Source organism: Microtus oregoni, unplaced genomic scaffold (genome assembly GCF_018167655.1).
Source record: "Microtus oregoni isolate MIOR12 unplaced genomic scaffold, Mior012 000016F_ref0000370, whole genome shotgun sequence".
Classification (NCBI taxonomy): Eukaryota; Metazoa; Chordata; class Mammalia; order Rodentia; family Cricetidae; genus Microtus; species Microtus oregoni.
The window spans coordinates 24,311,878-24,337,895 of NW_024543075.1; the positions used below are offsets into that span (position 1 = coordinate 24,311,878).

The 26,018-nt window shown below is 40.4% G+C and overlaps 1 protein-coding gene across 1 annotated transcript; it reads right to left on the reverse strand.

The window, feature by feature from the left end:
* Positions 1–3,980: 3,980 nt before the first annotated feature.
* LOC121457677 (ankyrin repeat domain-containing protein 7-like) lies at positions 3,981–18,060 on the reverse strand. Its single transcript, XM_041666597.1, has 8 exons — positions 17,816–18,060; positions 14,564–14,678; positions 14,232–14,405; positions 12,577–12,683; positions 10,886–11,023; positions 10,016–10,086; positions 8,455–8,521; positions 3,981–4,089 (listed from the first exon to the last, which is right to left on the reverse strand). Exons 1-8 carry the CDS (start codon positions 18,058–18,060, stop codon positions 3,981–3,983), a joined length of 1,026 nt encoding a protein of 341 aa, XP_041522531.1.
* Between the last annotated feature and the right edge of the window lie 7,958 nt (positions 18,061–26,018).

A 26,018-nucleotide genomic window follows, 5' to 3' on the forward strand; every position in this document is an offset into this window, starting at 1 on the left:
CAGGTTCAACTCCCAGCACCCATGTAGCGCTCAAAACTATCTGCAGATCCAGTTCCAAAGGGTCTGACACCTTTATAAAGACACTACACTTTGGCGGTACACTAAAGCACACAAAATAAAAATAAATAAATCACTTAAAAGATTAAAAAAGAAAAAAAAAGACTAAAAAAGAAAGAAAATCCAGTCCTACCTCTGAAGCCCAGGAAATACTACAAACACAGGGTGATATGTCAAAGCAGAGAAAGCAAAGGGAAGTATGAAAGCCATTCTGGACCAGGAGAGCATGAACAGAGCGACGAGGCTCAGAAACTCAGCAAACAGGGGCTGTGGAATGGTGTGTTCGAACCAGAACGTGGTTACTGGGAGTGAGATGGGCGGCTCAGACAGGAAATTGAAGCCACGCCTTATAAAAGGCATTTCAGGCTACACTGCAAATTTTTGCATTCCTGTGACTGGGATCTAAGTCCCACCGTCATAAATATATACCGGAGAGTTCATCTTTGCAGTTTTGTAGACACACATAAAAGTGTGTCTATATAAAGAAGAGGTAGGGTATTTTTTGTCATTGGCTTGAAAGCATATTCCCTTAGAAAGACATGGAGTTGTCATCCAGCACGAAATGAAGTTGCCTGTGAGTAAGAAGGTAGGTGATGTCAGGGAGAAGGGAGTCTAGTGTTTCCCATGCTTCAGTGTTTCTACTCTACTTGTGTGGGGTGCAAAAACAAAACAGAGAATGCCTCAATGAAGAGTCTGGGGGGAGTCAGAGAAGCTCATGGTCAATATCTCTACTGGTAACTTCTTAAATTAAGGCAACCAGACACTTAGAAGATAAATTAGAATAAATTTTTAAAGTGTAGGAACTGAAATCTTACTCAGAGAAAGCATCATGGATTTCAGGAAAAGAGTTATTTGCCATATTTAGTTAAATGCTGTGGTGGCTTGAACAGGAATAGACCCCAAAGGCTCATGGATTTGAATGCTTGATCATTAGGGCGTGGAGCTACTTGATAGAGATTAGGAGGTGTGGCCTTGCTGTGTGTCACTGGGGTAAGTGTGTCACTGGGGGCTGTGTATCACTGGGAGTGGACTTTCAAATACTCAAGCCAGGTCCAGTGTCTCTCTCTGCCTGCATGCCACCATGCTCCCCGTCATGATGATAATGGAGATAATGGACTAAACCTCTGAAACTGTAAGCCAGCCCCAGTTAAGTGCTTTCCTTTATAAGAATTGCCACGGTCATTGTGCTTTTCACAGCAATAGAACACTGACCAAGACACTGTAAATGAATGATAGAAACCAACCAAGAATGCTGAAATTTTGACACCAAAAAGAGAAACAGTAAATTAGGAAACCCTGATATCTGTCGCAGATGGCAACTGTGAAACTGCACACAGTCATGTGCTACCACACATGGTATTTACTTATTTAGAACTTTATTCTAATTTGTATTAGTACTTCAGATAAAATATATTATTGTAAACCAAAAATTCTGTATGCTGCAGGAAGGTTCCTTAGTTCAACTATGTTTCCAAAAGTTTCAATTTCGATTATAAGTGAGGCTTATGCCAAGTACACATTGTCCAAGCACTCAGCATTCAGAGAAGAACATTTGAACTGAGAGGTTTCAGACCTTCCTGGTCAACAACGCAAGGGCTCATGGCATTTCCATTGGGCAGAAGGCATCTTTCCAGGGGCAAGGGTCAAACCTAGGGCTTTGCACATGGAGACAAGTGCTCTGAGGCTGACTCCATCCCCAAAAGCTTGCTGTTGTGAAACAGGATCTTGCTATGTAGCTCAGGCTGGCTTTGGACTGGTGAACCTCCTGCTGCAACCTCCTGGATGTCACAAGTAGAGACATGTGCCCCTCTACTTGGCAGAAGAGGAGATCTTTATGTGATCATAGAATGAGGCATGGTCAAGGATCACTACAACACGAGAAAAATGATTTTCCAGTTCCTCACACAAGCACCACACCAACAATACCAGTTTCCTGTTCCCACACATGGTGAGGCAGCCAAACATTTCAGGTAGGACCTGGTATTTAAAAGTAAAGCTACACTTCCTAGTTGAACAAATCTATTCAGTCATGACCAGTAGGGTGAGCTGCGTAAACAGTCATGTTTCCCAAGAGGAGAAAGGAAAGAGGAGGAATCTGAGTCAACAGGATTCTCAACTTCTTAAGAAAACCCAGAAAATTTACATGTAAATATTGAAGAACTATGAATACTGGCGCTAGAACTTTACTGAAAAGTAGGAAACATGGGTTAGATTTTAGGTTCAAAACCCAGATGACAATGAAGACAATGACGACATCATCATCATCATCATCATCATCATCATCATCATCATCATCATCATTTTATTACAGGAATATTGAATGTCCTCATGGTTGTGGTTATTTAAAAGAGGGAAATTCATCTAGGTTTTCTCAAATATTTTTGTCACTGTGAATTTTCTGTCAATTCTGTTCTGCTCTCAATTTTTAAAATATTTATCATTCATTTTGCATCTGCCAAGGCCAACATGTAAGGAAATGTTTACATATCATACGATGGGCATATATTAAATGAGTTAATATATAATAATGTTTACTTAAATTAAACAGCCCTGGAAGATGATCAGAATCCACAGTTAGGGATGACTTCTGTAAACAGGGCACTAGAGTATGCTAACACAAAACCACAAACACAAGGTCTAGAGTCATGTCTCCTGTAGGAATCTAACCAGTGGCCATAACACACAACCACGCTCAGCTCCAACTCTGTAACAACACAGCTCAGAGTTCATCTCACCTTCATTGTGTGAGCTCATTACACAGACCGAACAAAAGGAAAGATTCAGAGAAAGCTTCTCCCAATTCCAATGGCAGCTGCTAGAAGTGACTATAGATTCTAAGGCGAGCTTAAGTTTTATAGCTAGAGTGATGAAAAATAAATGCTGGATGTAAAATTTTGATAATAATTATAATATTCTATATAAAAGTAATTTTATTTGTCCTGTGAGAAAGGTACAGAATTAGTGAGGAATGTAGCGAGAAGCAAATGCAGACCTGAAGCTGGTCATCTCCTCCGCCATCGAGCCTCCTCGGGTCGTGCACTGATGTCGCCCCTCCAGCCGGCTCTGCTGACAAATGCACATGTGTAATGAGAAGCCGCCCCCTAGGACTGTCCCACAGGGAGTGAGACATTACAAAATAGAGCACGATAAACAAGGACATTGGGAGAATAGAGAATTTTGCTTATTTAGTTCATATATATACTTTTAAATATATTTAATATATATATTTATGTATGTGGGTATTTTGACTGCATATGAGTGGACGGTGTGCATTCCTGGTACTCACAGAGGGTGCCAGGTCCCCTGTAACTGGAGTGCTTGTGAGACTCCGTATGGATGCTGGGAATTGAAACCAGGCCCTCTGTAATAGCAGAAAGTGCTCTTAGCCACCGAGCCACTTCTCCAGCTCCCAGAGAAAAAAGATTGAATTGCCTAAACTTGCCATAATTATCCAGGGAATCACTGGTTATCCTGAGGCAGTGACAGATTCTTCCACAAGGTTTTTGGGGCAGTTTGGAAATTACCCATATGCAATTTTGTAAAAGAGTCAGAGAAAACAAGAACCAATAGGTTCTAAAGTGAAAAGCCAAATTTCAGTGAGCAATGAACATCACAAAGGGGTGAAAGGGTACAAACATTGTAAAGAAATGGAGATTATGGTGGAGCTATATAATTTACATTTAATTCTTTCCTTCCTTCCTTCCTTCCTTCCATTTTCCTTCCTTTTCCCCTCCTTCCCTCCCTTCCTATCTTTTAGTGTCCTGTTGAGGTTGGCTTCTACAGTGTGCTCCAGGAGGTCCTTGAACTCCTGTTCCTCTAACTTCAGTCTCTTAATTCCTGGAATTAGGAGAGTAATTAATTCCACCTTTGATTGTCTTAAAATTTTCACTGTAGCTTAGCAGATTTTCAGACATCCGGCAGCATCATTTTAATGCTTTTATGCCCTCTTTCAACACAAAGCAAACTGCGATTTCTTTTTCCTGAAACATCACCTTTTTCATTTTTTCCACTTTCTGGCTCTGTTGGTCCTTCCTATTAAAAAGAAGAAAAAGAAGACTTCAGAAAATACATTAATTCACCTACTCACTCACCAAGAATGCAGCTACCGAGACCACAGTGTTTACTGTGCCGTCAACGATAGGCAGTATCCTGCATCAAGCTGGAGGGAGAAGACACACTGTGCTTCCCCATGTAAGCAGAAATTAACAAACGTGAACAAAAATGAATTATCTGTAATTTTTGCTTTGGAAATGATTATTGCTAAGGATAAAGTTGTTACTTTGAAGCCCAGGAAATGCTATAAACACAGGGTGTTTTTTTTTTTTAAAAATCAAGGTCAGAGGAGGTAAAGGCAGGTGGGTAGGCTGTTTTCTGACCCAAGACAGAGTGAACACAAGATAAGGCATGGAAATGAGGAGAAACAGGCTATGAAAATGGTGTGCTTAAACTATAATATAGTTACTGGGGATGGTATGGACAGCTCAGACAGAATACTGGCCAACCACAGGAGACCTTTTTTTTTTGTGGGCTAGAATATAAATTTCCCTTTTCCTGTAATGGATATTCTATACATAGGTGGGTAAAAAGCCAGTCTTCCAGATGTGTAACATATATGAACATAACGTGGGAAGACAGGATAGGAACGCATATTTTATATGTTTACAGATTTATTCTTTGAAATAATTTATTTCAAAGATTTATTTCAAAATTTATTCTTTGAAACTTTATCATTGTGCACACCAGAGGAAATGATTCATGAAGAAAATATAAAATGATTCTTTCATGTTTTGAGAGAGGGTCTTGCTACATAGGTTGGGTGGCTTATTTTTCTCTGTATAGCCCAGACTGACCACAAACTCATGGCAATCCTTCTGCCTCAGTCTCCTGGGTGCTGGCATTACAGACATGCACTACTGTGTCTTGTGAGGAATTACTTTTAGGGTACCTTACTTTTGGGTCAGATGATGAACTGGGAAGCAGAGAGACACTCTGGGTGCTGGCTAGTCTTCGTTTGAACTCAGTGTACCCGCTCTCCTCCTCCATTATCGAGACACTTACAGAATGACAAATAAGGAAGAAGATGGGCTTTAGACGCTAGGACTCAAGTTCAAATCTCCTTCCTGTCACTTACCAGGTACAGATGAGTCACTTCCTTATTTGTGAGTTTCAGGTTATCTATCAAAACAATGTTTTGGGTAAGGTATAAAAACAGGTCAAAGGGCTGGCAAGATGCCTGCTGCCAAGCCTGACAATGTGAGTTTGATTCCTGAAATTCACACTGTGGGAGGAAAGAAAGGGAAGAAGTTGCCCTCTGTCTTCCACTTGGATATCATGGCATGTGCAGGCACTTTCCCCAATAAATAAATAAACAGATAAATAAGTAATGAAAAACAGGTTGAAGTGCCAGAGCATATTTTGATTATAAGTTTATTTAAAATACTTAAATTCTATGGGCTTTTGCTTCTATCTACAGACAAGTAGGAATATGTAACTGGCAAAAATGAAAAATAAAAGATTAAAAAGTATAGCAGGCTTTTTTTGGACTGCCAATAAATTCCCAAATTATGACACATAGACTTATTATTAGTTATGAATGTTTGTATCACTAGCTCTTTTTTTAAAATTTTAATTATTTTTAAAAAATGATCTTTTCTCATTTTACATACCTATCGCAGTTCCCACTCCCTCCCTTCCTCCCACTCCCTCCACTTTCCCCCCACCTCACTCCCCATCCATTCTTTACAGAGGGTAAGGCTTCTCACGGGGAGTCAACAAAGTCTGGCACATCACTTGAGGCAAGACCAAGGCCTATGTCTAGGCTGAGCAAGGTATTCATTCTTCCAAGAAGAATGGGCTACAGAAAGTCACTTCAAGCACAAGGGATAAATTCTGGCCTCATCCCCAGTGGCCCCACAGTCTGCCCAAGCCACACAATTCTCACCCACATTCAGAGGGCCTAGTTTGGTCCTGTACAGGTTCCCTGCTATCAGTCCAGAGTCCGTTAGTTCTCACTAGCTCAGGTCAGCTGTCTCTGTGGATGTCTCCATCACGGTCTTGACCTCTTTGCTCATATTATTGCTTCTCCCTCTCTTACACTGGTCTCTGGAAGCTTGGCCCAGGGCTTAGCTGTGGATCTCTGTATCTGCTTCCACCACAAGCTCTTATAACTTAAATTAATCTGTTTTTCTTCATCTACATTTTGCCTCAGGGCTTTTTTTACCTTTCTTTCATTCTGTATGTCCTACTCCATGTCTGTCTGTCTGTCTGTCTAACAGCTACCTGACTGGCTGGCCCCAGGCATCTCCCTTTCTTTCTCCCTTGTTCTCTCTTGTTCACTTCTCCCCCAGCTAGATTCCTCCTCCTCCTTATTCTCTCTGCCTTCCAGCCCCACCTACCCCTCTACTGCCTAGCTATTGGCTGTTCATCTTTTTATTAGACTAGCCAGGTGCATTAGGCAGGCAAAGAAACACAACTTTACATCATTAAACAAACTCAGCAGGGCTGGGGAGATGGCTCAGTGGTTAAGAGCACTGACTTCTTCTGGAGGATCCGGGTTCAATTCCCAGCACCCACATGGCAGCTACAAACTCAACATAAACAAATGTAACACATCTTTATATCATTAAGCAAATGCAGCATAAACAAATATGACACAGCTTTACATGATTAAAGTAATATTCTACAACATAAAGAAATGTAACACATCTTTACATCTTTACATAGTTAAAGTAATATTCCACAACAAGAAATTCAAAGAAGAGCTGAACGAAACAAAAATAATCAAGAAAAGATTAGTCACTGAGGGGATAAAAGGCATTTCAGAACAGAGGGAAACACTTCAGGGAACGAGTGGGCAGTGGCCTAAGGAAAACCATGCTGGGGAAACAGTAAGTATAGAAATAAAAAATCCACTAAACTCATGCTTAGTATGATTAATTAAACACTGTAATTAAGATTTTTTTCATGTCTGTTAAAATACTCCCACTCCAAACTTTCCTGATCTTGCTTACATACAACCAATGGATCCATGGCCACAGCTGAGTGAGAACTGCCGTGAAGCTTTTCATGGTTGAAAACAAGGTCCCGAGACTTTAGCAGGCCGGGAAAGGGATAAGAGACGGTGAAAGGAGGCGAGTGTGGTCAAAACACATTGTATATTTATATGGAATTGTCAAAGAAAAAATAAAGATATTCCAAAAACCAAGCCAATAAAAAAACGGCCTTAGTACCACTGCGTTTGTCAAAAATGTGGACTCTTTCTGGGACTAGGATGCTCAGGAAAATTCCAAACCAGGCACTTCATGACTGAGTTTTGTAGTTTGAACTGAACTGATCTGGACATACAGCATGATACAACCCCCATCATTCTTTGCATAGGGACAAGAGAAAGCACAGGGAAGCCAGTCAGACTGCAGTCAAATCTGGGTCAGCTGTATGTCAGTTAGGAAATCACGAGCCAATTATTCAACAGTTATGTGTGACATGAAAGTCACCTAACTGGTATAACATAGACTACAACTGTTAAGCCCAAATCGGTGAAGTCCCCTCAAAAGCCAACAAGGAGACTGAGTCCCACATGTAAAAAGCAAAGAGCCTTTATCTTATGTAAGTTTGCAAACTCAGTCTCTCCACATGTCCAATGTATTGGAATAACCGAGAGCCCCGAGCTCAGTCAGAATTGGGTTTTTAGGGGCTGGAGAGATGGCTCAGAGGTTAAGAGCATTGCCTGCTCTTCCAAAGGTCCTGAGTTCAATTCCCAGCAACCACATGGTGGCTCACAACCATCTGTAATGGGGTGTAAGCCCTCTTCTGGCCATCAGGCATACACACAGACAGAATATTGTATACATAATAAATAAATAAATAAATATTAAAAAAAAAAGAATTGGGTTTTTATAGTAGTAAGGGTGGGGGTGAGGGATTTCTGAGGTTCAGGACCCCTGATTGATTGACATTTGTGTAGGGGCGTCCTGGTGAGTGTGTGCTGGCAGGTGACCCTATCTACAGCCTTTGGAATGTTAGGCATTTCTTTTGGAAGGTCTGTTCTTGGGTGGTGCCTGGGTAATCTCAGTTTGTGGTTCTTCCTGCAGCCAGGTAATTGCTTCAGGGTAAACTACTGAGACTCAGGCCTCCATTTAAATTTATCAATGGCCGAGTCCTACTCTGGCAGGTGATAATGGTTGGAAGGAAAGAATTTCCTTTGGGTGACCTGTCCATACTTAGCTTATCATGGCTGTCTCCCACAACAACCACAAAGACACTTTTCAAAGCACTGGTAACGACCAGAACTATCTTAAAATCTAACAGTGTGGCCTTCCAGGGTAAAGCATTCAAAACATCAGGTTCTTCTCTGCTATCTAATCAGTTATCAAGTCTTTAGAAACCTGTGACTCCTACCTTCTGGAAGAGTCCTCTTCAGCACTTCCCTCCACTGCTAAAGACAAAAGTAGAACACATTTATGGGCTTCAAGAGGACAATGGGAACATTAGAAGCATAAGACTCTGATATTTTATTAGGCGTATTTCCTTGAGACTGAACCTGAAGAGTAGTCTAAAATGTACTCTAACTATACTACTTGTAGGCCATGAATGCACAAGAACTCTCTTGCTTCCTCTTTTGTAATTATCAAATGCGAGGAAGAAAATTGGCATCTGTGAAAATTCAGTTCCTTAAAGTAAACTGCTATGTGCAGGGACCATGACACCATCCTGGCACTGACCAACAGTGGTCTCGTTAGCAGAATCTCTACCATATGCCAACACTGTCCACACATAGTGTGATCTTTCTGAACTAAGGACTTAGGGACACTCCTAAAGACTGCAGCTATTTCACTAAGACACAGCACAGCTGCTTCAAATGTTCTATCAAAACTGTTCATTTGGCTACAAGACAAAAGCCAGGAAAGCAACCCCAGTGTTAACTTATGTCATAGATCAAATATACTTGAAGACATTCACAAAATATTCTACTCATTCATGCAACAGCTATGAAAAACATGTTATTCTCAGCATCTAATGAAATATTCTTTGAAATATATCTCACATTAGGCCATAAAGCAAGTTGGACAAATATAAAGGATTAAAATATTTATATCCCTTATCCAATCATAATGGAATGAAACTGGAAGTCAATAGCAAGGGAAACCAGGGTGGCTCTACTAACACAAAGATTAAATAACACACCATTGGGCCATGGAGAAATCAGAAAGAAAGACTTAAAACTGTATATTTAAGCAAGAAAATAATTGATAATAAAATTTTAATTATATACATCATGTTTCACCAGCAATTATTTCATAATATTCATCTAGTAATTACAATCTAGTTTTTTCAAAAGTTAAAAAGAAAAGATTTTTTTTAAAAAAAGAAGATATGTTTTTATAATAAGTCCAATTGCTTCAGTGGATTTGCTAAGTAAGAAACTAGGCAATATGGTAATTTGAAAATTGTATTCTATTTATAAAAATACACATAGAAGAAAAAATAAAAAAAAATATATACACAGAATTTTAGTTTCCAGAATAACTAAATGGACTTTTCTTCAGACAATATTCATTCAGGATGGAAACATCTATAAATAATTTCTTTAAAACATGTGAATTCTGAGCCAGGCGGTGGTGGCGCAGGCCTTTAATCCCAGCACTCGGGAGGCAGAGGCAGGTGGGTCTCTGTGAGTTTGAGACCAGCCTGGTCTACAAGAGCTAGTTCCAGGACAGGCTCCAAAGCTACAGAGAAACCGTGTCTCGAATCCGCCTGTCCCAACACCAAAAGAAAAAAAAAAAAAAAAAAAAAACCCCCAAACCAAAAAAACCAAAAAGCAAACATGTAAATTCTGGAATGCCAATAATGAAACAAAGAGCACAGGCATTTTATGCATTGATATTTTTAAACCTGCTCTTATCAAAATAGTCTCTTAGTTTTTAAAATCTAGGGTAGCCACACCTGGAGTAACTCTTACCTAGTTCATTCAGATTTCTTTCAGACTTCTCATCTCTCTTCTCTTTATATTCAAGAACGATTTTCATATTGCTTTGTAAAAATGATAATTAAAGTTAATACTGATGTAAAAATCATTTGCTCAGTGTGTTAAAATTTTCATGGTATTGCCCCATAAAGCCTCAATTGTTAAGCACCCCGAGCCTTTACGTCTAAGTGTGTGCTGTGAGAAGACCCTAGACTGGCAGCTAGCTGTCTTCCTGGACTTCAGTGACAGCTTTCATGGCAGCCCTGAAGCAAGAGACTCAAGGGAAACAAAGCCCCCCCCCTCCCCTCCCCCGCTCCATCTGACATTGGTCTTGAGAAAACCCCTAGCTTTCAGGGACATTTAAGCAGGTGGTTGTAGAAAATGGATTCTGGTGGAAAAAGCACTTTAATGCTAAACTAGACATTTTTAGACATAATAGATCATTATAATAGATCTAATAGGATCAATAGAATCACAGATGTGGCACTATTTCTACTCTGTTCTATAGGGGAATACTTGGGATGAACAGTGCTGGGATTTCCAAGAATTAAGATCTTAAGAGTCCTAGGATAGAGGCTGGTGGTAAAGTTCAATGTAGAGCTTGGTAAGCTTGCAATTCCCAGTACCACCAAAAACAAAACAAAACTAAACAAAACAATGAAGGCCCAAGATTATGAATCTGTCACTCACTGCTACCTCCGAGGTGGCTTTCCTTGGTACCTGCTAATGAATATAGACTAAGTCCTTGTCATTCTAAAGCTACCTGAACTGAGTAAGAAGCTTGCCCTGAGGTATAAGATGCACTATTGTAGTTTATTTTGAATCTCCGTTTAATAGTAACTAGCATTTAATATAAGCACTTACTCATAATATTTAAAATCATCAGCATAATCAATTGCGGTCAATCCAAGGGCATCTTTCCAAAAGAGGTCTACACCTTGCTGAAGAATAAATCTGACTATATCTGTTGAGTCATGACTTACAGCATGTATGAGGGCTGTTCTGAAAAAGCAGAGCGATACGTCACTCTTACTACTTTAACAAAATGAAGGATTAGTTTGCAATATTTTTCTATTTATTGTCTAAGTAGAATTGGCTATTAACAGATAAGCCAAGAATCTTGAGGTCTTGAGACTTTAAGAAAATAAAGTACGGAGCCTTCCATACCCCCGTGTCAACTCATCATAGATGCTGCTAACTTAAAGCCCTTTGGTGGACAATAACTACACCAAGGGCATGTGTCCAGGGTTGGTAAAACTTAAATGAAGAACTCTAATCAGATGTGATGGTGCAGGCCTGGGATCACAGTACTTAGGAGGCTGAGGCAGGTTGAGTCCAGTTTGGACTGCATAAGAAGTTCTCGGCAAGCCTGCCATACAAAGCAAGACTGTCTCATAAACAAATGAACCAAAGCAAACCACCAAAGACAGTCTTTCCTCCACTTCATGTGTAATGTGCTAAGATGCATTATATATACTTCCCAGGCAGTGGAAGGGCACCTAAGAAAAAGCTATTTTCTGGCCTCAAAGCATATCATCCGTGAATGGTGGTACACACTTGTCTGTCATTCCAGCACTAAGGAGGCTGGTGTGGGAGGATCACTGCAATTTCAAGGTAATCTTGGCCAACAAAGTGAGGCCAGCCTGGGCTACACAGTGAGACCTGTCTCAAAGGAACAACAGTTAGTACAGCAATAATTGCCATAGCGACAGTCAGTGATTTGAGCTGCAGATGCTCACAGTCACTTGCTAGGCAGAGAGCTAAATGCTGCATACAGAACCTTCCATTAACAACTTTAGGACTGATGACCCTGCTCTTCACAGTGGGGAACATGGCTAGTGGCAAGTAGTGTTCCTAAAGTCACACACATGGCCAGTGGGGAAGCCAGGCACATAACCCAGTCTTACGGGACTCTGCAGTCAATCTCCTTTGTTTTCACGCGACCTCTTCACCTTCATCAAAGCTTTATCCAAGCACAGCTCAGTTTCTTCCCCACGCCAGTGCCAACCCCAAATAAAAATATCCAGGTATGTTAAAAATAAAAAACAAAGAAAAATAACAGCATCTGGAACTAATAACTAATAGTCATTTAGGGTTAATATGGTTAAATATTTTTCAGACTATACAAGGACAGTTCTCTGAAGGAGTCATTCCAAAGACAAAACCATTTTAACTCCTGTTTCTGCTTACTCTAGCTTTTAAAGCAAAGTGTATAAAAAGCAGAGGTTAAAATGCTATGAAAAGATTAAGAAGATCAATATCGAGGCAAAAAAATGAGCTGAGTCTTTATGTTATCAAAGTACAATAAAATACACGGAACCTCCAGCTGCTAGTTTACAAACATCAGTAAATATGTAAGGGGCGTATGCTTTAATATACATGGTTCTTTGTGTTGCCCGTTCTGAATAATTCCTTTTCTGCATAGCGCTGATGATTCGTGTTGGGTTCTCATTAAATCCCAATTATTATAACTTGTTTTGTTTTCTATTAATTCAATATTTCTGAGTACTTGTTACCACTGTACACCACCACTAAGGTTTAGAGGATTATACTACCTTTTCTGGTTATCAGTTGCATGCACATTAGCATTCTTCATTGATAAAAATTTTGCCATCTTCAGTTTGTTTTCACTGACTGCCAGCAAAAATGGCGTGAAGCCACTCTGTAAAATGACAAAAAGAATTTAACTCACCAAAAAACATATATTTGTCAGCTGAGTTGAAAAAAAATTGTAGAAAAGCTCTCTGAATATGAACACACAATGAGGACACAGAGAATATAATCGCTGTGCCTCCTACCCCATGTACCATGGAGCCCCAGTCCTCTTCAAATGCCCACACTCTCTGTCCCTAAGAGTGTTTGTTTCAATTATGATGTCTACCAAGGCAGTCATGTGCCTGCTCCCACATAAACCATGTAAACCCACATCTTGTTTTATGTTAGTGCCCTCAGATTCTAAACCACAGTAGTGAAGTTAGCGGGCTATGCCATCATCTCCAGAACAGGGGTTCTAAATTTACCTTCCAAAGAATATCTACTTCTCTAGAAATGCCTTTACATGTGTATACATGTGCATATATACTCAAAACCCAATACAAAATTGTATTCCTATAGTGACAATTCATTATATATCTTCATATATCTTTGTATTTTCATATACCTTTGTGCAATGTCTACATTCTAAAACTCAATCCCACTTATAAGAGACTAATGTTATAAGAGAAAAAAACCCAGAAAAAGTCACTAACTGGAAATTGCATTCAGTCTCCTTGCGTAGGGTCTAAACAGAGACTGGTCAATTCAAAGTGCAACCTGACTTCATTGTGTAAATTCTGGAGACATATTGCATATTTGAGAATTTACAGTCTTATCCCAGTGGCTCTTCCTTCCAAAAACGTCTAACAGGAAGGAAATACTAGTTCTTCACTCTGGTTTCCCACTTCATCATCGCCAGGTTGTCAACCTGCCTTCCTCAGCACCATCCTGAAGTTGACTTCCTCACCTAGTTAGGACTCCATGAATTTCTTCCCAAGCTGAGGTGCCCAGATTGAACATCACCTTGACGCACAGCTGGTGAAATTTCCAGTACGTTGGTCTTTTGCTCAGTTGCCTTGTTTCTGAACTGGCCCGTGCATCTCTGATTCACTCCCACTCCAATGTGTCCTTTCTAGCCTTAGCAATGAGAGAGAAGTCTCTTTGATATAACTGGTGTCCAGCTACAAGATTTCTTCTTGTCAATAGCTCTGAGTTTTAAGGTAAAGCCCACATGCAAGGTAAACGATGCTTGCCTGTGTTGGTTTGCAATGGGCAGAAAAGCTAGATTTACCTTCAACAACTCAATGTTCTCACAAATATTTACTACGAATGTATACAAGAAGACTGTGCCCTCTGACACTTCCTTCAAAGTATCAACACTTAAAGAGTTGATATGCTGGAGGCAGAGTACGGTGGCACATGTCTTTCATCTCAGCACTCAGGATGTAGAGGCAGGTGGATCTCTTTCTGAGTTTGAGGCCAGCCTGGTCTACATATTGAATTCAAGGCTAGTCAAGGTATAGACGGGGACCTTGTTGAGAAGGGGACAAGTCATCCCAGGTACACCTGAGCTTGTCAAGATGGAAGATGGTGCCTGTGTGTCCGCAGACAAGGCTTCTCCACACACTATAGATATAGTGGGTCAATCGACCCCTTTCTTATGTATGATCTCTACCTTATTCTTCTCTTCAATATTCACTTCATGTTCAAGCAGTCTTGCAGCAAGTGATGTGTTCTTATAATAGACAGCATAGTGGAGAGCGCTGTTGCCCTGGGCATCCACAATATTTGGGTCGGCACCATTCTCCAGCAGAATGGTGGCACATTCTTCTTCCTGACATTGCACAGCCTGTTGGAGTTGCACCAAGAAACAGATCACAGCTTCAAAGAATTGCAGATAAACATCCTATAGGATTCACCATCTGCTTTTAAACGGACACAACCTCCTTCCCATTGCAGGCATTTTAATCAAGGTCATCTCATGCTGAGGTCCTGAGCTGCTCGTACCTTCACCAGACCTGTGCACTTGTCACTGTCAACGGCGTCCATCTCACACTTTCCCTCGATCAGGGCCTTCACTACTTTTGGGTGACCGTAAGCGCAGGCAATGTGGAGGGCAGTCCTGTGAAAATGGAGGGAAGGCTTTTTAGGAAATTATACAGTATGACCTGAAAAACTCAGTCTCTCAGGTGATTTTAAACATTAAATCACATGCAACTCCTCTGTCTTCAAATCAAATATTTATGGAGTGGTGCTTTCCTAGTGTCTTGACGTATAGTACCACATAGACTAGATGTGGTGGTAGCACCCTGTTCTACAGTGCCACATAGACTGGGTGTGGTGGTGAATGACTCCAGGCTAGCCCTGAAGAAGTGAAAGCAGAAGGATCAGAAGTTCAGGCATCCTTCACTACATAGCAAGTTTGAGGCCAGCCTGGGCTACATGAGACTTTATTTATCTTAAAGAAAAAAACTTAAATATTTAATTTTCTTCCACAGAAGCTATAATATTTATTGTTAATGATCCTTATTCCAATGAAAGTACAGTGTATTTGGATAAAAGGGGTGTGTGTATGTTCATGTATGTGTGTATTTTAAGCATTGTACAGGTTAGGTTTTTGTTAATTTGGCATAAGCTAACATTATCTGGAGGAGAAATCTCAATGCAGAAAATGTCCCCATTAGATTGGCCTGTAGGCAGTCTGTGGGGGGCACTTCCCTAATTAATGACTGATGTGGGAGGGCCCGTCCCTCTGTGGGTGGTGCTACCCCTGGGCAGATGGTCCTGGGTGATGTAAGAAAGCAGACTGAGCAAGCTGTGGAAAGTGGTACTCCTCCATGTCCCCTGCTTCGGTTCCTGCCTCCAGGTACCTGCCCTGACATCTCCCAGTGATGGAGTGGGACCTGGAATTATCAGATGGAATAAACCCTCTCCTCCCCTATTTGCCTTTGGTCATGGTGTTTATCACACCAAGAGGAAGCTAACTGGCCACATGTGTTAGGCAGGCGCTCTCCCACGGAGCTCTGTCCCAGCCCAGAGTGGGTAACTTGAAAGGAGAGAGGTGTTCTTTATAGTTAGCTCCACTTGGGTTTGATTCTTGCCTTAAGCTCTGTTACTCACTATGTTTTTTCCTTTCCAGGTCTCAATGTTTCTATCAGTAAAATGGGCACTGAAGCAGTGGCTGTTTCCTAAGACCCTCGTATGTTTGGATAAGAACCATATGAAGTGGTTTAAAAAGTTTCCAGCGCAAGCAAAGCTCGATGTTTGTCAGGTGTTGCAGTTATCACTACTGTGATGACTTAGAAGGACAGTGTTTCCAGGAATCAGTCACTCCCATCCTGTATGCTTTAAGGACTGACTCACTGTGTCTAGAGTGCCCTTTCCTCACAGTGAACATCTCTGGAGCTGGAGTTCAAGTTAGAACTCATGACATGTTGTAGCTTTTGTCTGGTAGCATTTGGACAGTTTCTTAATACACAGAATAAAGGTCATCAAGGAATCCATGGTGCCCCACACTTGATGAAATATTGTATTTTTCTTAGGTCCATGGAAGATCTAGCCGCCTAGATGTGCTTGGCAATTACATAAATTTTAGTTCTTAAAATACCATGGGCAAAGAGTTCTGAATAACAACAAAAACTATTTTTCCAGAAACTTTAAGCCAAGAGAACTCCTCAAAAAGGAGGTCTAGCTCCTCCTTTGAATATTCAGATAAATATAGTGTATGAAAGTCATATATTCCCAAGGACTTAGGCCAGTATTTAATGAGTATTTAATGTTGATCTCAAATTTCAAATGATCAATGAAAGAATGTTTTAATTTGAAGGAAGGAGAAAAGGCTAAGCTGAGTTCTGTTACTTCCCTTTTACATATTCCACTTTGTTAGCCTCAACAGGGAAACTCAAAGGCTCTCAGGACGAAAGGGTGCTGAGAGATGAAATATGTCCTCTGCCTATTTGGCATTTAGGATGCTTTTAGTGAACAAATGTTTGAAAGGAGGGAATAAATATTTTTTAGGGATATCTTTATGATCTGTTGCAGTGGTGGTGATCGGTTTTAGTTGTTATTCTTTGTTTTCAAAGGATGCAACTAAAGTGGAATTATTAACCTAGAGTTGTTTGCAAATATGCAATAAGTCTCTATATAAAGCAAACATGCATTTTCATGCAATGTGGTCTCCAAAAAGCCCACAAATATATTTCCCTTGGGTTGAAAGACATTGTTAGCAGAAACACCAATTCAAGCATATGACACACTCTCTAAAAGAAGTGAGAAATCTTGCCTGAGAAGGGTTCTTATTTCCATTCTTCCCAGGGGTTGTTGTAATGATAAGTGTTTACTACAACTTTAATGCACGTTCGTTCTAGAATTCAAGGTAAGTGGGAAAGAGCAAGTTTGCGGGTAACTTCCTTCAAAACCAACTGCACACTGCACACTAGTCCCCAGGATAAGACTCTGCAAAGGCCAACATACAGAATTAATACAGGAGTATCTTCTAGCTTATGAAACCAAGCTATGTGCCAACAGAAAGAGAACCGATTCCTCTGAGAACTGGAAATGTAACTAAGAAATTAAAATCGAAATTTGCATGTACATTTTAAACACATGAAAATAATTTTTAGAACAACTTGTCATTGCTTTGGCTGGTATGGGTGCAGATATTTGTGTTATGTGTGGCCTTTCAAATTGACATTCTTCTCACTTCATACCCAAAGTACTTCTTCCACCTGTGCCAACCTCGACCCATTTCTATGCCGTTGTAAAAGCTCCATCTTTCTCTATCCTATGGATGCACTGAGGTTTATGTGTAAAATGTGTTCTGTTGGTTATTTTTAAAATGCCATTTTAAATAATGATGATAAACAAATTGCATGTACACTCCATTATTTCCTATAGATACGTCAATACGGCAGAGTACATAAAAATCCCTTGTCTTACCAGGGTCACTAAATACTTTTCTATATCTATATAGCATTGTGATACCCAAGCCTGTACTTTACTCAATTTTAGTTATAAATCTAGGGCTTGGAATAGAGTGTTTTTGCTACTACAGCAAGGCCCTGGCTGCTTTCCACAGCATAAATAAGTATGAATAATTAAGAGTTTAGTGCTTTCCTTGACTTGAAAAAGTTCCCTATAAAATGAAGATATATTTTCCATTTGAGACATAAATAGTAAATATTTCATGTCATGTTCGGAGGCTTTCTTGTGCACAAAGCCCGCCTCCTCCACAGCCCCTCCCCTCTCGGGCCCTGATACCTCTTCTTCTTGTCTCTGTCGTTCACACCGCATTTCCCAAGCAGGAGCTGATGCACTCTGGCTGCATCCCCAACGCGCGCAGCCTTGTGGATCTTTCTCAGATCCTTGTCTTTGAGGCGATACTTGGGAGAGAGGAGGATATTGGCACTCTCAAACCCAGTGCCCAGGGAGTGCCGTTGCTGGTCGCGCAAGGACTGTAAGAGTTTCTGGCTTTTCTTGTAAGATAACCTAACCACTTTCGACATGGCCCAGGCTGCTGGACCCAGAGGTCCCTTCCTTCCGTCTTCTGTGTCCCATCCCCGACCCGACGCCCAACAATGTGACAGATCGCTTCTGGAGAAGCTAACAGCCACAGCGCGTGCAGTGGCCACGGAATCCCAACTGAGAAGTTCTATGGTTTGGGATTCCTTAAAGGTTAGCTGGTGCGGTTGCAGTTGGGTAGCAACTCTGTAAGCACACTTGCTCTGGTACTCAGTTGTCACAGCCAAGCCGCCAATGGTGTTCAGTGAGCATATGCAGCTCTGGTCCTGCCAAAGCCCTACTTTCAAAGTTAAGCAAAGGAATTTGAATTACAAAACCAGATCTCCACATTATCTCTGGAGAGTCAAAGGAATGGAGTGACAGCCAGGGTTATCACCACCAAATCCTCATCACCCAGGGCATACTTCAGGAGACCCCTGACCTCTGGAGATGACCACATCCTGAAAATACTGTCGTTAGCAGGGGGATGGAATACACGGCCTGCATGCTAAGAAATTCGAGATGTTCAGCTGTCTCTTGATTAAGGGACATGGGTTTGTAGAAGCACTGAGACTGACAATACCCTTTGCAGAAAAACAGGCTATAAAGATGTATACTTTTGACATCCAGGCGGTAGTTGTCGGGGGTCACCTGGCACTGGCTGGACAGTGTGCAGGCCACAGCAGCAGACAGGAGCATTGGTCAAAATCTGCACAGATAAGAGTGACAGCCGGGTCTGCTTGCACTGCAGGCAGGGCCTGGAGGAAGCCACTCACACCCGGTTGTACCTCCACACTACCCAGAGCAGGGCTCACTGCCAGGTGGGTGGAAGTCTTGGTATACTGTCATGGCGATGGGACCTGCAGCATGGCTTGAGGTGTACTCCAGCCAGGTCTCATTAATTTGGAATGAGAAGGACATTTAGATTATTCTGGTTTGGGTCTCTGCCTTTCAACCAGTTGCTGAATGAAGGTTCTATGGTAATATTTAAGATATCCATCAGTTCAACTACAGAGCAAGGCCAGGTCAGGCCCCCTCTCCTCTATTGCTTAGGGTCTTAGCTCGGGTCATCTTTGTGGATTTCTGGGAATTTCTCTAGTGCCAGGTGTCTTGCTAACCCCATAATGGCTCACTCAATCAAAATATCTTTCCTTGCTCCCATCTCTGTCTTTCCGCCATCTCAACTGTCCCATTCCCTCAAGTTCTCCTCCCCTTCTCCCCTCATTTTCCTCTTCTGTCCTCCCTACTTCTCCCCACCCCTATGCTCCCAATTTTATCAGGAGATCCTGTCTGTTTCGCATTTCCAGGAGGATCTGTGTATGTTTTTCTTAGGGTTCACCTTGTTACTTAGCTTTTCTAGGATCATGAACTATAGGCTCAATATCCTTTGCTTTACAGCTAGTATCCACTTACGAGTGAATACATATGTTCATCTTTCTGGGTTTGGGTTAACTCACTCGAGATGTTTTTTCTAGTTCCATTCATTTGCATGCAAATTTCAAGATGTTTTTTTCCCCCCATTGAGTAGTACTCTAATGTGTAAATGTGTCACATGTTCTTTATCCATTCTCTGGTTGAGGGACATCTAGGTTGTTTCCAGGTTCTGGCTATTACAGATAATGCTTCTATTAACATAGATGAACAAGTGTCCTTGTAGTATGATTGAACATCTTTTGGGTATATGCCCAAGAGTTTTATTACTGGGTTCTGAGGTAGGTTGGGTCCCAACTTTCTGAGAAACCACCATATGATTACCACAGTGGTTGTATGAATTTTCATTCCCACTCTTACTCCACATCCTTTCTAGCATAAGCTAACATTTATGTTTTTGATCTTAGCCATTCTGACTGGTGTAAGATGGTATCTCAGAGTCATTTCAATCTGCATTTCCATAATAGCTAAGGATGTTGAACATTTCCTTAAGTGTCTTTTTGTTGAGAATTTTCTGCTTAATTCTGTATCTCACTTTTAAAATTGGATTATTTGGAATTTTGATGTCTAATTTCTTGAGTTCTTTATATATTTTGGAGATCAGTCCTCTGTCTGATGTGGTGTTGGTGAGGTAGTGTCTGCCTTTGAGGTTGAGGTGTGTTACTTGTATACAGCGGAAGGCTGGATCTTGCTTTCATATCCATTCTCTTAGCCTGTGTCTTTTTATAGGTGAATTAATACCATTGATATTAAGAGATATTAATGATCTAATTATTGATCAGTGGTTGTTAATTCCTGTTATTTTTTGGTGGTAGTGATTGTGTGTTTCCCTTTTTTGGGGTTTGCTAGTGTGATGTTATCTGTTCCCTGTGTTTTTATGGGTGCAGTTAGCTTCCTTGGGTTAAAGTTTTCCTCCTAGTACTTTCTGTAGGGCTGGATTTGTGGATAGGTATTATTTAAATCTGGTTTTGTCATGGAATATCTTGTTTTCTCCATCGATGGTGATTGAAAGCTTTGCTGGGTATAGTATTCTGGGCTTGCATTTGTGGTCTCTTAGTGCCTGCAGCACATCTGTCCAGGACCTTCTGGGCTTTCATGGTTTCCATTGAGAAGTTGGGTGTAATTCTGATAGTTCTGCCTTTATATGTTACTTAACCTTTTTTCCTTTGCAGTTTTTAGTATTCTTTCTTTATTCCGTATGTTTTGCATTTTGATTATTATATGGCGAAGGGACTTTTTTTTTTTTTTTTTGGTCCAGTCAATTTGGTGTTCTGTAAGCTTCTTGTACCTTCATAGAAATATCGTTCTTTAGGTTGGGAAAGCTTTCTTCTATGATTTTGTTTAATATATTTTCTGTGCCTTTGAGCTGGAGTTCTTCTCCTTCTTCCATTCCTATTATTCTTAGGTTTGGTCTTTTCATGGTGTCCCAGATTTCCTGGATGTTTTATGTTAGGAATTTGTTGGATTTCCTCTATGTATCTTCAACCCCTGAGATTCTGTCTTTGATCTCTTATATTCTGTTGGTTATTCTTGCCTCTGTAGTTCCCATTCATTTATCTAGGTTTTCCATATCCAGAATTCCCTTGGTTTGTGTTTTCTTTATTGCCTCTATTTAAGACTTCAAGTCTTGAAGTGTTTGCTTCACCTGTTTGTTTTTTTTCTTGGTTTTCTTGGGTTTCTTTGAGAGATTTATTAATTTCTTCCAATTTTTTGTTCATCTTTTCCTCCATTTCTTTAAGGGAGTTTTTCATTTTCCCTTTAAAGGTCTCCATCATCTCATAAAATTACATTTAAAATTGTTTCCTTTTGTTTCTTCAGGTTGGGTTCTGGTGTTACCCTGTTGTTTTTTTAGGTTGTTGGATGAATTCTTGCATTGGCGCCTACCCATCTCTTCCTTCAATTGATGCCGGCAAGTGTCTTTGCATCTTGGTCCAATCCTTGTAGTAACTGTCTCTGTCTTGGGAACTGTTCTTCGTCTTATCTGTACTGTTACTGTTTGTGTCTCAGGGGTTTTGGAGCAGCCTACCTTCAGAACACTCACCTGCTGGCTGGTATAGAAGCCAAGGTAGGTGGGGATGGATGCAGGCTTTTGCCTCAGTATGGAGGGCCTAGAGAGTTGGGTGTCCTGCTGGGTGACTGTCACTCACCTCTTTGTCCTCTTTTGTGTAGTAGCAGGCTGTGTTTCAGAGTTCCACTGAGGTTGCAGCGGATAAGATGGTTTGGGGATGGGGTGGAATTTGTACCATGTAGGGTCTGATGGTTGGAGGGAGTGAGGGTAATGGAGCAGCCTACCTGCATTCAGGAATCTCTCCTGCTGGCTGGCTAAGAAGCCAAGGGAAGTGGGAGAGGGGCCTAGGGTTTTTCTCTGGTATGGAGGGCCTAGAGAGTGGAGTGTCCCACCGGGTGGCTGGCCACTCACCTGTTGGTTTTCTCTGTGTAGTAGCAGGCTATGTTTCCAGAAATAATACAGTCTTTACAGACAGGTAATGAGAAGTTATCTGAAAGGATTCATGCTATTGAAATTGACAATCATAATGTGTTAAAATGTTATAATAAGCTAACAGATAGAACATCCCTCCAGGAATGCAACCTACATGCCATCCAAATAATCTGTAAGCATGGGAAGATATCATTAATGAAAAAATTTAAAATGTTGGAATCACATGTACAGAGTGAGAATCACAAATTTGATGAAATCATTAGGAATATTCACAGGTCAAGAGATTCAGACTTTAAAAAGACAGTGACAAAAAGATTTGAATTGATTGAGGAACTTGTCAGTACTGATAATCAAGGAGAGGAGGTACAGGCAAAGGATAATAGTAAAGATTTATTTAGCATTGCTGGTACCTCTCAGAGTCAGAGATAACTCACCAAAAGTTTTAGCTACTTATACTGCTACTACCTATGAAAAGTCAGCAAATACTCAATACCTGAAAGGATATACAGAATATAAATGGGAACCTCTATGTATGAAATAAAAGATATCAAACACACAGCAGTATTCTATGGCATGCATTCACCATATGTAAGGGAGTTGGTAAAGGCTTCAAGAAATAGGGGTACTCTACATGATTGGCATCAATTATTCTCAGTTGTACTAGAAGATGGGCTGTAGTTACAGTGAAAGTGCTATTGGAGAGAGGAGGTTAAAGCCCTGGAATATCAAGGTAGATCCAGAGGATTTGAGGCATCGCAAGATCAAATTCTTGGTGAGGATCATTATGCTGATCCAGATAGTCAAGCTATGTACAATGAACACATCTTGTCCATATGTTTTACAATAGTCTTGAATGCTTGGGGTAAGATTCAAGAACTAGAAAGAAGAATTGAACCATATCCTAAGCTCACACAATGACCAAGAGTACCCATTTAGTGACTTTTTACAAAGACTGACTAAAGATGTACAAATAGGAGTAACAGATCCAGTAGCTAGATGAGTACTTATTGAATCCATGGCTTTTGAAAATGCCAATTTAGAATGCAAAAAGTTATTTGGGCCTTTAAAGGTCAGATCAGCACCAATGGATGAATGGATCCTGCACACAGCCAATGTTGAGACATTTGACTATAATTCTGAGGCTTTGGTAGGAGAAGTCATTTCCAAAGGTATGAAGAGACATCAAAAAACCAAATGTTTTAATTGTGGTAAAATAGGCCATCAGAGAAAGACTACTGTATCTTATCAGTAGTCTTTCTAAAGCTTATATTTTATCAATAGTAAATTCTTCTAAGGCTTGTATCTTATCAGTCAAATTTTCCTTATTTTTATTAGTAAATCTAAGACTTGTATCTTATCAAACTTTCATGTTTGTCACTATTATCAAACCACTTTTTAAAGGATAAAATATGAATGACCAAACTGTAATTACCTTCAGCATTACGTCAATCCTAGCTAAGTTGGTTATCCATTCATTTTTTTTTTTCCATTTGGAAGTCATCCATAGTAGCACTGTACAGATTCCTAATTGCCTGCATTATGAAATTTTCTATTTTGAATGTGGGAAAAATCTTTCTTTCTTTCTTTCTTTCTTTCTTTCTTTCTTTCTTTCTTTCTCTGAGACAGGGTTTCTCTGTAGCTTTGGAGCTTGTCCTAGAACTAGCTCTTGTAGATCAGGCTGACCTCGAACTCACAGGGATCTGCCTGCCTCTGCCTCCCGAGTGCTGGGATTAAAGGCATGTGCCACCATCTCCCGGTTTAAGATTTTTCTTTTTAACATTAACTCCCTCCTTAAGAATTTCCCAGGTGTCTCAGCAAATCTGCTGACCTCTCAGTTTGTCCACAGCAGCAAAGGCAGTGTCAAGCTCAGTATCTCTCCCACAGTTCCCAAGCACGAGCCTACCTTCTGGAGTCCCCACAAGCCCTGCAAGCAGTGCCAGTGGCAGGTGCCAGCTGGCATGGCATAGTTTCTGTGGTTGTGCTCCAGGTTGGAATGCCAGATGCTGTTTTTCCATCTGCTTATGGCGGAGCCTGATCTACTGATATTTTAACTGCTGTCCGCAGACCCATGGCCTAGCAGTCAGTGCTACTCCACTCAGGTCGCAGTCTGGCAGGGCTTCTCGTCCTTCCTGGCATCCTCTCTGTTGCTGCTGCCAAATGTAGTTTTAAATAAATCTCTATCATTCTGCTTACCAATAAGAACTGGGACTCAGCTGTTGGGGTGAAAATCTGCTGGCTCACAGAAGCCAAGAAGCAACCAGCTGACCTTCCTTTTTGGCCTGAGATCCAGCAAGAGAATGTCTCTCCAGACATCCCAAACAAAGACCGCAAAACTCCAAGTCCCTCCCTACTCCTTCCTGTGCAACTCTCCATCCAGCTTCCGGGCTCCTCTGTACTCTCTTGTGGCTAGTTGCTGTCAACTTCTTGTTGGCTCCACTCCGATTCAAGGTTGATTTTAGTAACACAGTCTCGGGTTTCACAGCGTGGCCAAATATCTTGCAACACACAGAAAGACGTTTGCACAGAGAACAAGAGACTTTGGAACATTAAGCCCTAAACGGGATGTGTTCATCTAATCCTTCCCCTTAGAGCTCAGGGAACCCCATAGAAGAGGAGGTTGAAGGACTGTGACAGTCAGAGGGGATGGAGGATACAAAGAATACAAGTCCCTCCACATCAACATAAGCAAAGCTCCTGTGAACGCACCGAAGCTAAAGCAGCATGCGCAGGGACTATCTGCAGCAGGTCGCTCTGTGTATATATTATGGCTTCCTGTTTAGTGTTTTTGTGGGATTCTGAGTGGGCAGAAGAGAAAGTCTCTGACTCTTGTGCTTTCTCTTTGGCTCCTTTTTTTTCTGTTGGTTTGTTCTATCCAACTTTGATGTGATATTTTTTGTTTTATCTTATTATATTTTGTTATATTTTAAAATAGAGGATGAATGACTGAAAATCTAGCCACTGGAGGGTAGATGTTAACAACTGAACATTTATACCTACTAGGAGAGGGAACATCAGTTTTCTCCAAAGGAATGACATTTGGTCTATCATCCATTCCAGGGCAAGTCTCATCTTCAAGAGTAATGGACTAACAAAGAATGGGCTTCACAAGTTTTATTGTGTGTGTGCATGTGTGTGTATGCACGCGGGAGTGTGTGTGTATGTGTGTGTGTATGTTTTTATTTGGTTACAGTTTTTTTTCTTTTTGGGTGTTGCTTGCTGTATTTTGTTTCCTAGGTTTTTTTTATGTTTTTGTATTAGATTTTGTGGGTTTTTTGTTTAAGAAAGAATACAATTGGCTGAGTATGGAGTAGGAGAGGGTCTGGAAGGACTCGGGGAAGGTGAAGAATATGGTCAAAATATATTTAAATTTAAAATTTGTTTTAACTAATAAAAATAATTCTTATAAAAGATTAATTTCTTTGGTGTTTGTTTCAACCTTTCCCTGTACATTTCTGATTCTTTCTGTTAACTTAGGTAATTTCTTTATGTTATTAGCAGGGTCAAGGGTTTATCACTCTTATTTTCTCAAAGAATCAGCTCTTAGATCCATTTATTCTTTGTTTTTATTTAATTAAATTTTGTTTTAAAAATTCTGTCTATTGAAATTGAGTTTGTTTTGTTCTTATATTTTTTTAAAATTCTTTAGTGGCATTAGGTAGTTTATTTGTGCACTTCCTGATTTTTTAATGCAGGCATTTAGAGCTATAAATCTTCTTATAGGGATGCTTTTAATTGTCTTAGAGTTTTTATTATTTCTTATTTTTAATCTTCATTTCATTCCATGAATTAAAAAAATTTGATTTTTTCTTTGACCCTCTCATCATTCTGTAAAAATTATTTAATCTTGATGAGTTTGTGTACTTATTAGAGATTTGCTTGCTGCCCATTTTAAGTTATTTTGCAATATGGTCAGGTAGAATAATGGAGTTATTTTAATTTTTCTGAATCCTTAGAATGAGACTGCCTTGAGAGCTGTCTCCTCCCATTTTATATTCCTCTCTAGTGCTGGGATTAAAGGCGTGTACTTCTATCACCTGGTTTCTATGTCAAACTATTGTGGCTACTGGGGTCAAAGGTGTGTATCACCACTGC

Bases quoted from the DNA above. Each gene is read 5' to 3' on its own strand.
- LOC121457677 (XM_041666597.1), bottom strand. From the start codon at position 18,060: ATGTCGAAAGTGGTTAGGTTATCTTACAAGAAAAGCCAGAAACTCTTA. The intron at 14,679-17,815 runs GTATCAGGGCCC...CCATTTTCACAG, and splicing joins GACAGAGACAAGAAGAAGAG to GACTGCCCTCCACATTGCCT. The intron at 10,087-10,885 runs GTAAGTGCTTAT...ATTTTTACAAAG, and splicing joins GATGATTTTAAATATTATGA to CAATATGAAAATCGTTCTTG.